Here is a 15,228-nt window from a genome sequence, read left to right on the forward strand (position 1 = left end):
CTGTTAGCATACGAAATCTAGCAGAAGCTTTCTGACGTCGGATTGATAGTTTATAATTTTTAACAAAGCCTTTTAGTATGCCTTCAGCTTGTGGTACATTTAGCTAATAATAGGCCTACCGGTAGTATTTCAAGATGAACACTGTACTGGACTGAACCTACGTAAGTTTTCTTGAGCTATATGTATCCATGCGTTATTTTTTTAGTCAAGTCAAGTATCAAACATAACAAATCACTTTGAGCTTTTTGAGGAACGTTTATTTGTAGCTACATTATCTGTTTTGACTCCCACAATAAAAACTATAGAGCTCTGTAATAATAAAACTATGCATTTAAATATAAGCTTGCATAGCCTATTATTGGGATATGATTATATTTATTAGCATTTTATGCTAGTGTTCTGTTGTAGGCTACTTATCTCATTGATTTACATAGCCAGCCATCAGAATTTAATCTTTTTGGCCTTATAAATATCAGCAACAATGGCATATTTTTGCTCAATTTGGGTCTTTAAAATTTGAGGTGTTTTTTCCCTGCGTGTGTGTGTGTGTGTGTGTGTGTGTAAGAAGCTGGGCAGCAGACATGTGGAAGAAGCTGGACAGCAGACATTGTTTTTCCTCTGGAAAGTATGAATCTAAGAAGGCTAGTACTGCCCTCTATGGTCCACAACCGTTCAGAACAAGTTCCAGAGACCCGGAAATTAAATCGTTTGCTATTTGAAAGCAGTAAGGCAGTGGCAGACGCACATTATACACAGGGCTACTGTACTGAACCATCATGATCTCAGAATGGGTCTCCTTTATGATGTTTTACCTGCTCGCTGCTGTTTTCAGTGCATTTCTTGCATATTGTCTGTATCTTAGACATGTTCATCAGAAATATGATCATCTACCTGGACCTCCAAGAGATAAGTAAGAAACTTTATAAATGTGTTTCATACAACTATATAACGGTATTGCAGTACTTCAGTATTTGTCAGTATATGATCAAAGCCGAGATACATTAACATGAAAACTGATATTTTTGACAGTTTTCTGCTGGGGCATATACCGTCTTTCAGAAGAGCGATGAAATCGAAAAGTCTTCTGCACGACAGTTTTCTTCAATGGTAAGAAGTGAACAAAACTCTTGTATAAAAAGACTATTTGCTCATTTTTGCCTTCAGAGTAATATCTTGTTGTTTTGACCTTGCACCTAAAAAATAGGCTATGTCAATTCTTACGCAATATCAGTGACAATGCATATCTCTCTATCTGTGAGTGTGTGTGTGTGTGTGTGTGTGTGTGTGTGTGTGTGTGTGTGTGTTTTGTATTGTTTAATATGTGTACTCTAAAAAGCAGAGGTGTAAAAAGTACAAGTACAATTACTCAAGTGAAAGTACAAGTACTGAGGGATAATATTACTCAATTAAAAGTAAAAGTATCTGGCCAGAATCATACTTGAGTAAAAGTACCACATTAAAATTGTACTTGAGAATTAAAGAAGTAAAAGTAACAGCAAGAATGAAAACTAGAGATTCTTGTTTAAGCTTTTAATCTCTAAAACTTGAAGTGAATGAACCACATACAAGGTTTTATCCTGTTTTAGAACTGTTTGTATTTAATTGTATTTAATTATCAAACTATAAGACTACTATCTAATGCCAGTATGCAACATGCTACTTAAAGTTGTAAAACCTTGGATTTAACTTAAGCAAAAGCTAATTTTCAAAAATTTAAGCCGAAGCTGATTTTTTGGTGTTTCTGGACTGTTATAATTTCTCTCATTTCCGGGTCAAGGTGCTGTACATTGTGATAAAAGATGCGACATGACATCACTTCCAAAGGACCAATGAAGATGTCTGACCAATTTCATGGAATGTGAAAACGAATCTCATTGGCAGAATAAATAACATTTAAATTAAACTGGGCATCAGCGCAATTCAATTGGTTTGATAATAGCAAGGAACAATAGAATGAAGTGATCTCCAAAAAAGAAGTACTTTTTGACTGTAAATAAAATTGTAAGGAGTAAAAAATACTTTTTTTTTTTCTTAAAATTTTTTAATTAAGTAAAAGTAAAAGTATTGATTTTTAATTATACTCAAGTAAAGTAAAACTCACCAAAAAGAATACTTAAGTACAGTAATCAAGTAAAATTACTCAAGTACTTTACACCTCTGCTAAAAAGTCAAATGATTTAATGTAGGCCTAATTTAATATATTTTTTTTCAGAAGTAAACTTCTGAACATTATGGAAATATAGATAAATATTAAGCCATCTTCTGGCATGTAAGCTTCTAAGAAATTGCTGTAAAATAATACAGTTTTATGCTTTCCACTTCTGACTTTTTTTTTGTCAGCACTTCATCAACATAGTATACCTTCACTATAATAAGTATACACTATGTATGATAAAAATCACAGTTGTTTCACCAAAAAGCAGGCATTTCCTCACTTCGGGTAAATAAATATATAGATATAGGGATATACTGTTTATTGACCCTCTAGGGGAAATTTGATAAAGCGTTCTCACCAATGTCACCATATTCTTGTTTTTAAGGGGAGAAAAATATGGCCCTGTCTACAGGATGAACAGTTTTCATTATGTCATGATCATGGTTCATTGTCCTGAGGCTACAAAGGTAAATATTTAATATTTTATGTCTTTATGAAAAAAATTATAATAGCCTATCCGAAGCCACAAAATCGAATAAAAAAAATCTCTGCCCTGTTCTTGTAGACAATCATGATGTCACCCAAGTATCTCAAAGATCCTTTTGTCTACAAACGCCTCTTTAACTTGTTTGGGAAAAGGTATGTTTCATTTTTTTCTGGATATGTCATAGCATTGCTAGGTTTGGTCTAGTATCAATATCTCTACATTAACTTGAAGTGTGCTATTTCAGAACAAATAATTTTGTTCTAAGTATATTTTAGTTGTAATTAAATTGTAGTAAAGCATAACTTTTTAATGTACTTTTGTGTGCTAAATTGGAACAACTTCAAGTATACTTAGTATATGCCTGTAGGGACTAATTACATGCTTGACTTAAAGTGCTTTATTTTCTGTTACAATTACGAATTCATTGCAAGTGTCTTCGAAGCATACAAGCGATATTCCATAAGTGTATTATATTTTTGTAAAAAGTATATGCTCAGTAATACCTTTGGCTTATTCTAAAGGTATTCAAACTTTAAAAGATGCACTTTAAACCTGTATGTTTGCAGTTTTGAGGGGAGGTGGAGTAGACTGTAGACTATTTTTAAATTTTGTATTTATTATTATTTGTTATGTATGTTGAATGTATGTTTTAAAAATATGTATTGAATACATTTTGCATTCTCAATGTCTAAGTGTGACTGTGGCTTAATTCATATTCGAATTTGAATATTCAGATTTGCTTTGCCAGTGGTGACTACAGTTGAATAAGTCACATGACTCGTTCTTCTCAGGTTCCTGGGGAACGGGCTGATTACGGCTGTGGACCATGACACCTGGTACAGGCAGCGCCGCATCATGGATCCGGCCTTCAGCAGCTCGTGAGTCAAACACAGACAATCTCTGATATACTGAAATGTGATACAGGTGCACCTCGGCTGATGCCGTCCGTCTCATTCATCAGATACTTACGAGGCTCGATGGGCACTTTTAACGAGATGTCGGAGCGCCTAATGGACAAGCTGGAGGAAATAGCAGAGATGAAAACACCTGCCGTCATGCACGACCTGGTCAACTGTGTCACACTCGATGTCATTTGCAAGGTTTCACTTTCCTTTCTGCTAATCCGAGGGAAAGTCAAATCAGCTGTTGGTCAATACTTAGAAGTAATGTTTTCATCCACAGGTGGCTTTCGGTGTTGATTTGAACTTCTTGATGCAAACTGACAGCCCCTTCCAGAATGCAGTAGAGCTGTGTTTAAAAGGCATGGTGTTGGATATCAGAGACCCATTTTTTAGAGTAAGAATTTATCCAAAATTGCTTATGTCACCCTAAAGTAGTAGATGACCCTAAAGATGATATATAATCTGTTTTTATTTTTTAAATGTGGGACCTCAGCTTTTCCCCAAGAATTGGAAGATTATACAGCAAGTTAAAGATGCAGCTGAACTCCTGCGTAAAACAGGACACAAATGGATTCAAAACAGGAAGACAGCAGTAGAAAATGGAGAAGATGTACCCCAAGACATTCTCACACAAATCCTTAGAACGGCAGGTATGTGGGTCTCAAGTGTTTTTTCCTTCTTCCATCTGTTGCACAGGTAATTTTTATATTGGCTGCAAATTATTAAAAATATATATTATAAAGGGTGGTAAAATGCCCTTTTCACAAGATGTAAAATAAATCTGAAGTTTTAGCACAAAATAACCCACATATATTTTTATATAGCATGTTAAAGTTGTCATTTTTCGAGGGTTTGCAAAAATGCACCGTTTTGTGCCTGGCCCTTTAAATGCAAATGAGCTGCTGCAGAGGGCGGGGTTTCAAGAGCTCGTGTGTGTTAGCAGCAGCGATTACCTCACACAGACACACTAAAATGACAGAAACTGTTCTGTCTTTAATGTTAAAACGGAGTCAGACAAAGATGGAGAGACTCAAGAAGAAGTGACAACATGTAGAAAGCAACAGGACGTCTCTGAATGGTTAGTTGATGAATTTATGTTGCTGATGTGGCATTAACGATCTTCAATTAGGATATTCTATCATGGTAATCTATAAATCGCTCGTATAGGAACTGTTGTGAGATGCACACAGAGTGACTTTCTATTGAATGTGAAAAGATGGATGCTAAAGTTTGAGCTGACTCACAATTGTACTCTTGGTGCGTTCAAGTCAACTCGTATAGATCGTATTTACGAGTGGAACGCACTTGAACGCCACCACAATGTCGTAAATACCAGTGGGAAGCTCTGAATTTTCTCTACACCCCGATCTTTACGAGTTGTGGGGGTGTCACTGAGAAACATGGCTGAATACCACAATGCAAGGTATTTAGCTTGTCAGGCTTTTCTATTTACAGCTCAGTAAGCTAATTGCCTGCACATAATATGATAGCATTATAAAATAACAATGTAATATGTAACGATAAAGTTTGCAGTGGCATCATAAATTAACTAAAAACATAAAAAACCAAAGCACACCTTATGCAAATCTTTATTCTTCATTTTCTAGAACTAGAGTTTAAGAACCTCGCTGTATTTTTGTGTAATTAATTAAGAGAAAGTACTCCGCCATCTTACTCCGACGAAAGTGACTTGAACGCACCGGCCGTCGTAAACACGACTTCCCACATCGTGCGTACAAACTTCCCAGGAGGACTTGGAACGCACCATAATACAACAACTTTTCCTCCTCTCAACATTGATTAACCCTGGGGCGGGGTTTATGTACATTTTAGGGTTGGTGATGTCACTTACCCGGGAGGAATGTCGTGTAGTCCCTACCAGTCGTTTGTTGTAGTCCTTTTCTTTAAAAGCAAATATCTTCCTTTGCTTTGAACTTTGAGTGTTGTAACTTTGCAGATGTTGTTTATGCTCAAACAGCAACATTTCACACTAACTAAAGTTAGAAAAAGTGAAATCATACTCAACCACCCCTTTAAAATAACCATTTAATCATACCATACCACGTTTAAACAAGTGTAAAAAATTTGATAAGTAATTTACCATTTAAGCAGTTTTACATTCTACAATCAAACTAAAATTTAAAAAGTCAGATAAATCAAAATGAATATCATACACACCTGTTTGTTCTTCGATTTTGCCTGAAGTATATCAGGAAATTAAAGTGGTTAATCAGCATATCATGCTTTTCATTCCAAATTTGAATCAGTCAATAGCGCTAGTAATAACATGTTCAACACAACACTGGTAGAGTTACTTAACTATTGAACACTTTCCATGTTTGCTGCAGATGAGGAAAAAGTCACCAACGCTAAAGATGATGAGCTGATGTTGGACAATTTCGTGACTTTCTTCATTGCTGGTGAGTTACGGCTTTGTTTGATTTTTGCTCATAAAAAACCCTGCCAATATAAACAGTGCTTGATACTTTTGCAGGGCAAGAGACAACAGCAAATCAGCTCTCGTTTGCAATCATGGAATTAGGGAGACATCCTGAGATATATAAACGGTAAACGGTAAAACAGTTCTTGGAAATATGGACCTGTTCCACATTGACTTGTATTACAATGCTCTAGTTTGAATGTCTTTTCATTCCCAGGGCTAAAGCAGAAGTGGATGAAGTTCTTGGGACAAAGAGAGACATTTCATATGAAGACCTTGGAAAATTCACTTACTTGTCTCAGGTTGGTCTACAGCTGGGATGCCCAATCCTGTTCCTGGAGATCTATCTTCCTGCAAAGTTCAGCTCCAGCCCTGATCCAACACAATGGGACAGGCTAATTGAGACCTTCAGTAGCGCTTGTTAATTACAGGCAGGTGTGCTGGATCACAGTTGGATAATGAACTCTGCTGGTAGGTAGATCTCCAAGAACAGGATTGGACACCCCTGGTCTGAAGAGATGGTCTTATATGCTACAAACACAAATGGTTCTGTATCCATATCTTTGAATGGTCTTTGTATTGTTGACTCAATTCATTAGGTCTTGAAGGAAACACTGCGACTGTACCCCACTGCTCCAGGAACCAATCGCTGGTTGCATGAGGACATGGTTATAAATGGGCTGAGAGTCCCAGGCGGCTGCTCTGTTGCTGTGAGTACTGGCAGATACCCAGTAATACTGGTCTGTTCACTCTGTGGCCAGTGTGGTACCTGGCTGGGGAAGCTATTTCTAGCTACACAAGTACAGCTCCTGTCTACGCGAATGGAGATCGAATTAAATCTTCAACATTGTTTGGAAATATTACATTTTAGTTAAAGTCCCCCTGTAGTTTATAATTGCATCCCTTAAGACTCATCTTTTATCACCAAAATTACATATGTAAACGTTTTTTCCTTGAAAAAACATTTCTTCGTGCCTTACAATATCTTGAATGTAACTCTACTACACCCTTGACTCATTTAGTATTTGTGGTTCTATGAATATGCAAATGAGCCCCGTCTCCACTCACTCACTCAGCTCAGAGATCCACTCGTGACGGTCACATGTTGACCTGATTCATTACAATGTAGTTTGTGACGTCAGAAACACCAGCGATTTCAAACCGTGATTTTGAGACTGTCTTTGGTTCCCTGCAGTTTTAAGGAGAAAATACTCAGCAATGCTGTTGTTGACTTATGAATTCGCGTAAATTTATGAATTTTGAAAATTGCGACCTGAAAATATGAATTTTTGAAAATTATGAACTTATGAAAATTGCGATTTTGACTACAGGGGGACTTAAAAGGGTTAGTTCACCCACATTTACTCACATGTGTGTTGTTCTAATGCCATATGCCCTTCTTTCTCTTTCGGACCACAAAAGGAGAATTTGTAAAAAATGTCCCGCTCACGTTCATCCATATAATGGCAGTTAATTTTTTTAAAGACGCAGAAGTAACACAGAATGATCCCATGTGTCGTAAATTCCAAGTGTTCTGGGTGTACAATTTACAATTTAATGCATTTGGCTGACGCTTTTATCCAAAGCAACATAACATTTCAAGCTACACATTTTTACTTTCTTTTCAGTTCTTGCTTTCCCTGGGAATCGAACCCATGTCCTTTGCGTTGCAAGCGCCAACGTTCTATTGTTTAAGCTACAGGAAAGCGTATACAATAGGGTTTGGCAAAAAAAAATAAAAAAATTGTATGTATTATTCTACTAAAATCCTGCCATTGGTCTTCTGTGCGCGGCTGTACGATGTTCGCGTTCGCAAGACTCTGTTCACAAATTGTGAGAAATCAAGATTAGGAAAAATCCATGTACCTTCTTCTCTGAGGTGAATATTTCTAGTTATGTTCGTCGCAACAAGAAGTTATCACGTTCACATCTGTCAACTGTCCTTCTGACTGTCATCAACTTCGTGTAGAAAGTACACTCATACATTTTTTTTGAGATTTCTAGGAGTTGTATTTCATACTGCATTTTTATTCATCTCGATTTCTCACAACTTGAGTGGTTTTTCTGAGCGAGTCAGAGTGAACTGTGGCGCTAATAGAGTCTCGTGGACATGCAGTCGTGCACAGAGGTCAGGATTTTTTTTAAATAATACATTACATTTTGGTTGGATTTTTACCAACCCTGTCATAAACCCTCCAGAACACGTGGTGGGACATACATGCATGGGATCATTCTGTGATATTTTCACATCTTTTTCAAAAAAAGCTTGATGCTTGTCGCTTTTCACTGCCATTCTGTGCATGATGCAGAGCAGGACTTTTTTCTTCTTCTTAAATTTCTCCTTTTGTGGTCTGAAAAAGAAAGAACAACATTACTGCATTAGAACAACACCAGGGTGAGTAAATTATGACTTAATCCTATTTTAATAATTCGAACAATGGCATCATCCATTTTACTTGTTTAATTAATTGTATATGAATTCATGACTATTTTGAACCATTCTCACCTTTTTCCATACAGTTCAGTTCTTATGTCTCTCAAAGACTGGAAATGTTTTTCAAAGATCCGTTGAAGTTTGATCCTGAGAGATTTGATGTGAATGCCCCCAAGTAAGTCATTATGAGGACAAGCTGTAATTGAGTTTTATGAGGATGTTATAAACATTATAGCATGAAATCTGCTGATATCAAATTGTGTTCTTGTCTGAAAGGCCTTATTACTGCTACTACCCATTTTCACTTGGTCCACGGATCTGTCTTGGGCAGGTCTTCTCACAGGTGATGAAACACAAACACACATTTGCACAATTTGCTTTCCAAGTGCCAAATTTGCTGTGATCATAACAACTCTGCGTATTTCTACATTCAGATGGAGGCTAAAGTTGTGCTTGCCAAACTGCTTCAGAGATTTGAGTTCAGTCTGGTTCCTGGACAGTCTTTCAGCATTAAAGACACGGGAACTCTACGGCCCATGAGTGGAGTGATCTGCAACATTAAAGCATGCTCATAGGACGTGTTTATGGCACTTGTTTTGTGTCAACTCTTGTGTAATTGTGTCTACTCGACAAACATGGTCTTGTGTTATTCAAACATTAACCTAAGCACAGAAGTTGTAACATCGATGATACTTTATCCGCACTTTTAATTGATTTGGTTTTATATCATCTCATAATCCGTCATTATGGTGATTTTAAATCTTTGTTTTAATACATTATGTGGATAATATACAGTGCTGGGTAGTAAATGCTTACATGTAATCTGGATTATGTACTGGTAATCAGATTCCAAAATGAAGTACTTGTAATTAGATTACGGTATATTACTTTTTAAAAATACTAATCAGACTACAGTTACTTTTCTATTGATTTCATGATTCATGATTACACATTACTCACACAATGGCAGTAAATTATTCATAATTGATTTATTCTCGCTAATTATTCACTAATTATCTTTTAAATTTTAATTAAACATATATATGCAAAGTCTTCTATATCTATATTAACAACAGGTTTGCATGTTCTCGGTTTTCTGATAAAATGTAATAATGGTCACATGACTTGCAGGTAAATGCGGTATTTCATCCTTTTTAGTGTTTTATTTTGAATGCTTTAATTTTTCCTTCAGAAACCTCATTTTGGGAAACCCTGATGTTATGTAATGTTTAATGCACTTAACTTTGTTAATAACAAACTTTCTGTTTGTATTTTTATATCAATATGGTACATTATTATTATATTCAAATCAGTGTGATAAATGAGTTGAGTCAAAAGTAATCAAAAAGTAGTTTGATTATATTACCTAAAATGTGTAATGCAATAGATTTTTAGATGTAATCAATTTTTGTCATGTAATTTGTAATCAGTAACAGACTACAATCTGTAAATAATTGACCCAACACTGATTATATATGAACATTTTATAAACACAATAGGAACTTTTTACAGGAATAGGAATGAAACCACTGGTGAAAATGCTTGTTTTGCTAATTTAAAACTTTTTTCATTATAAATTATATTATCAGCAAAATCTTAAAACATTTTATCAGATTTTAAAAAGGTATCTTTTACACATTATATAGGCCTACCACTTTACCAAACAGATTAAACACAGTGAATAAAAACCATAAAAGCTGGTTTACGTGGAGTCCTCTTCTTTTGAAGAACAGTATTTCTTATTTGTATTATGTGAAACGGTAACACTTGTTCTTGAAGTACGACAATCATGTAATATGAACGTGTAGAAAGAAAAAGCATTGCCTTTCCAGGCCCCAGCGAGGATCGAACTCGCGACCCCTGGTTTACAAGACCAGTGCTCTAACCACTGAGCTATGGAGCCAGCTGTGGCAGCCAGGCGAAAAACACTCTATTTGGTCATAACATGTCATCAAACATGTTTCATTTCGTAGTGTGCAAAATTGTCAAGGAGCTTATTTTTTTATTTTTTTTGCTAAGCGATGTGCCAAAATATAACTTTATCAAATTTGCCGATTTACCACCTTTTAATTACGAATTTGATTGAGATTAATTATTAAGTTATATAAGTAATCTTTTTTTTTTAAAGAGGAAGGAAAAGAGGAAAAACTGTGTGTAGCTTAACGTTACCAACCGACCGAAAATACTTACTTTTCGGATTGTTCGTCGATGGTTTCATGGCGTGACATTCTGTAAGTAGTACCCGGATGGAAATATAATGTTTGGCAACTAGAGGGCGAAATTCACCAACAAAACTCTCCACAATCACTTCTGCTATGGACCATTCTCAATTAGTTGAAGTGAATGCTAGATGTGCCAACACTAATAGGCCTAATAATAAATATTTGTTGAATAGATGGGATGATAAGGTAGGGAAACGAAAATGAATGCTTGACACAAACAGAAATGTGAATAATAGCCTAGATAAAAATCTCAAATGTCCTAAAATAAAAATCTGATATGACCATGTGGATCTGGATTTTATGTGATACCAGTTTTTTTTGTAGTATGTGATTGTAATGCCATATTTCTACACTTGACATACACCTCTATCCAAATCACATTAATTTAAGTAGGCTATCAATTTTTATCGGTTTGTCTGTTCTATAACATTTTTCACACTTTAGAGGAAAAGTAAGACATATTTGACCTTCTTTGAATGATAAATAGGCGATCTCTGGCAGCCACGAGACATCTGCTAACCAAATATAAAATGGTCTTTAAAATTAGTACTTTGAAAGTATGACACGTTCGATCGACGTTCCATCATTTATTATTTCCCTTTACTTAGGCCTACCTAATAAATAAATAAATAAATAAATAACGTTAGAATAAGAATAATCCCGCTTGTTTTTCTTTGGGTAATGTAGGCTCTGTCTCTTTAAGAGGGCAGATCCTGCTTTTTGCCTCTCATCCCTGAACCTGCTCAGATCCGCTCGGATCATTTCTTCACAAACAGACACACACACACCAGTTCAGAGGAAGAGCAGAACCCGAGAGAGACATTGAACATCGACACACACGTGAGGAGCTAAACTACAAACCCATTCTGATCTGAGCTCTGAAGCCTCCGATGAATCTGAACGTGAATGCAGGCATGTTTTTTTAAGTGAAGGCTGTGTTTATATATATTATTTTTTACAATATTGTTCTTGAAACCTCTAAGATCTTTCGTACCTAAAGGATTTTTTTCTTGTGAAAAACCGCGTTTCATTTGAAACGATGCCCTTGGATTTATATATCGTGCACATTTCAGGATATTTAAAAACATGCATGATTACAAAGTTAGTGGTGAGTGAGGCGTTAATAAAGGTGATAGTTTGAAAATAAATGTCTCTGGAATATAAATCAGTGCACAGTCTTGCAATTTTTCAAAGAATTCTCGTGAACATTATCCTTTTGGTTTTTAATGCGTTTTTACATTGTGCTTTTCTGGTGGGATTGAAACAGCATTATGTTAGATCTATGTTGAATATTTCACCCTGAGACTGTTCCTCTGTAAGAGTCATGATGGCAAAACACTGTCCTAGCGATGACCTGAGTAAGATCTCTGATGATGAACTGATCCGATGGAGCAAAGAGGACTTGGTTAAGAGACTGAGAAGGGTTGATGGCGAGAAGATGAGCCTGATGCTGGAACATGGGAACATGATGAAGGACATCAACCGCAGACTGCAGGTGCACCTCCACGAGATCCGTAATCTAAAGGATATCAACCAGAAACTGCAAGACGATAACCAGGAGCTTAGGGAACTCTGCTGCTTTCTCGACGACGATCGGCAGAAAGGTAAGAAGCTGTCTCGGGAATGGCAGAGGTTTGGCAGGCATACAGCAAGCTCCGTGTGGAAGGAGGTGAGCACCTATCAGCAGAAACTCAAGGACCTGGAGGTCAACCAGGAGAACATTCTTCGGGAGAATGCAGAACTAAAGGAAATCATTCTCATGCTGGATGAAGACAGGAATGGAGCGGGATCAAGGAGTTCTATTGACAGCCAGTCCAGTCTGAGCAACCTAAATGGAGGTTCGGGAACTGTCAGAGATGTTGGTGACGGGAGCAGTACCTCCAGTGGTGGAAGTGCTGGAAGCCCAGACCATCATCTTAATCACATACACAAGACTGTAGAAGCCAAGGTTGGCACCATAAGACGATCGATGGATGATCTCTCCGCTCCACATCATCACAGGAGCATCCCCAATGGACTCAATGGTGAGTTAATGTCTTTCCCACCATTACTGTTCAAAAACCACAAGGAAATTGGAGTTTTATGTCTTTCAGTGCATATATTTTTGCTTTGAGGCCATGCATATTAGTACTCTCTTAAAAAGTACACATTTAAGTGTTTAGGTCCTTGCACACTGAGTCCTAAATTTTTGTATTCGTCATCCTAAAAATTTGTTACGCACAGAAACCTTGCACACTGAGTCCGATGCGTATTAATTAATCCGTCGCGAAAGCATTCGCAAAACAATACAAAATGGAGTCTTCAAGCATTGAGGATGATTTTGTTGTCCTCTCTCTTCTAAGAAGAGAAAAAGAAAGAGGAAATATTAAATCCATCATCCAATCCTGAGATTGCGTAGAGAGGAAGGAGAGTTCCACTTCCTTATCAAGGATGGAGCTGCGGGATTATCCCGAGCGATTCAAAGTTTACTTAATTGTAATGCTTTGCTAGCGATACTGGTGCCACATATTAAAAAGAAGAACACCAATTTCCATGAACCAATTGATCCTGAACAGTTCGGAATTTTGACGTTCACTTAAGTACGGTGGCTCTGAATTGTCAAAATGTCTGCTATGGATGCGAAAAACACAGAAAATCGAACCTGATCCGAATTTTTTTATTTCGGGCGAAGGTTTCGGAGGCAGTGTAAATGTGATTGACATACACAACGTGAGGTTGTATTTATTTTTTAACGTGCGAAAATTTCTCATGACTCATCTTGCACTAGTGGGTGTGTCCATTTTTTTCTTCAATCAAATTCTGTCTAGAAGGTGAATGTCCCATTTATTTAATAAAGAGCTGGATGGCTCATGACATCACTGCGCCACCATATTGGGATTCCCACACATGCTACTATCTTAATTAGCAAACATCTGATTTAAATGTGTGAACATTACCCAACCTGTTTTCTATATGAAGTTTCAGTGGAATGCCCCTCCCCCTAAATTATAAATGCAAGGAATTCAATTGCAAGCAATAAATCATGGCTCATAACTGCGGCATAAACAAAAGTGTATTAGCTATTCAAAACAATATTTCCTGTCAACTTACTGTTTCAATTTGAAATATGTAAACACAGGAGAGAAAACTGCATTTCGCGTGGGTTTTTAACAGTATTGCTCATTAATCTGAGGTATGAAGTTTTAAGATGCTCACTTTAAGTTAATAACACTTCGAACAGAATGGAAAGCTTGTAGAACAGAATGGGAGGCTTGATCTCAAAGAGCTATTTAACTAATACTAGCATTACTTTAAAGTTCTGTAAGTAATATGAAACTAGAGGAGGAAACTTTCAAAATAGCTTGGGTGAACTAATTTGAATGATTATACTTAACAGTTAACTTTAAGCTAGTGTTTAGATCTCACACTATTACTGAAGATGTAACTAATTACCCCAGTGGTAATTACTTGAATCACCTCAGATCAATAAAACAACAGTATCACATGTGAGTGTGGCCTTGAGTGAAGGTCTGGTGTTAATTGCTTTTACAGTAGGTCGGGTGTATGGATTTTGGATTTGCTGATGGTCTTTGTTTTCTCGTGCTGCGGAAGGGCTTACAAAAAGAAATCAATGTGATCACCACCCTAAACACCCACATGAGCTGACTGTTTGATGGCTGTAATGAAATGGCGTGTTAAGCCTGTTGCACTCCAAACAACGCCATGATTTCAGATGACAAGACAGTACTGTGCTTTTTGAAGCGACATCTGAAAATGCTTCCTGTTGAGTTGGCTAGCTTTTGACTTTTGAGTCTGCGTTTAACATAAATGCCAATTGACAATGTTTAGAACGCTTGTAATGTGTGAGAATTGATTGACCAAATATGACGTTGACCTCAGATACATTTAAAACATCAGTGTTTGACAATCTATCATTTTTCAGTCTCACTTCTGCTGTCTTATGCTTATGAAGCCTCTCAAGTCATATTTCACCCCAAATCAAAATGAATAAATTATATTGTGCTTAAAAAAAAATTATGCCTATTTTTAGGACCATTGAGATTTTTTTATTGTGGCAACTAAGCACAAAATATCATTACCATAATAATAAAAATCTTATTCTCATTACAGAAATGCAAAAATTATAATATTTTATTTAAAGGGGCTATAATTGAGAAACCCTAGTTATTAGCATTTCTGCATTAACCTGAACATTGTATAAGCATTCCTTTCATGTGTCATTGAACGGAAGAGAGGATCTCGGGACTGTGTGTAAACGTCACATCCTTTGAATTTTCTCGACAAAACTGAACCGAATCCTTCACAGAAAAATCAGTCTACAGACTTTCATAGACAACTAAGTCTGAACTGAGAGAAGGTCTTGTTTTTTAAGTTTCGTTACAAGCTGTTCACACATTTTTGTCATTACAATGTAACAGTGCAAAAGTCTTTCATTAGATTCACCCATTTCCACCCTCATAAACTCTCCATGGCTTGTGCACAACATGGTGGTCTACTTTGATCTTAAAGAGCCCTGTTGCGATGCCATCTTTTCCAATCGATGAAATCAATTTGATCATGGTTAAGCCCCTGGGGGTCAATGTGTGTG

The 15,228-nt window shown here is 36.5% G+C and overlaps 2 protein-coding genes across 5 annotated transcripts in view; both read left to right on the top strand.

The window, feature by feature from the left end:
* The first annotated feature begins 536 nt into the window (after window positions 1-536).
* Window positions 537-10,118, top strand: LOC306983346 (cholesterol 24-hydroxylase-like). The gene is made up of 15 exons (XM_079583674.1): window positions 537-910; window positions 1,030-1,107; window positions 2,541-2,622; window positions 2,721-2,794; window positions 3,434-3,520; window positions 3,604-3,742; window positions 3,825-3,938; window positions 4,038-4,194; window positions 5,893-5,964; window positions 6,039-6,111; window positions 6,202-6,286; window positions 6,584-6,694; window positions 8,505-8,593; window positions 8,695-8,761; window positions 8,853-10,118. The coding sequence occupies exons 1-15, from the start codon at window positions 777-779 to the stop codon at window positions 8,991-8,993; spliced, it is 1,503 nt and encodes a 500-aa protein (XP_079439800.1). The 5' UTR covers window positions 537-776; the 3' UTR covers window positions 8,994-10,118.
* Window positions 10,119-11,340: 1,222 nt separating this feature from the next.
* ccdc85cb (coiled-coil domain containing 85C, b) overlaps window positions 11,341-15,228 on the top strand; it is a 51,130-nt gene continuing 47,242 nt past the window's right edge. The window contains exons 1-2 of one of the 4 annotated variants that reach the window (XM_079639183.1): window positions 11,386-11,480; window positions 11,908-12,664. In XM_079639183.1, coding sequence (XP_079495309.1) covers window positions 11,965-12,664 — 700 coding nt within the window. In that variant the 5' untranslated portion in view covers window positions 11,386-11,480; window positions 11,908-11,964. Of the gene's footprint in view, window positions 12,665-15,228 lie in introns of all 4 variants that reach the window. The other 3 variants (XM_079639182.1, XM_079639181.1, XM_079639184.1) reach the window with 3 other exon arrangements.

This window comes from Phoxinus phoxinus (genome assembly GCF_949152265.1).
Source record: "Phoxinus phoxinus genome assembly, chromosome: 16".
Lineage (NCBI taxonomy): Eukaryota > Metazoa > Chordata > Actinopteri > Cypriniformes > Leuciscidae > Phoxinus > Phoxinus phoxinus.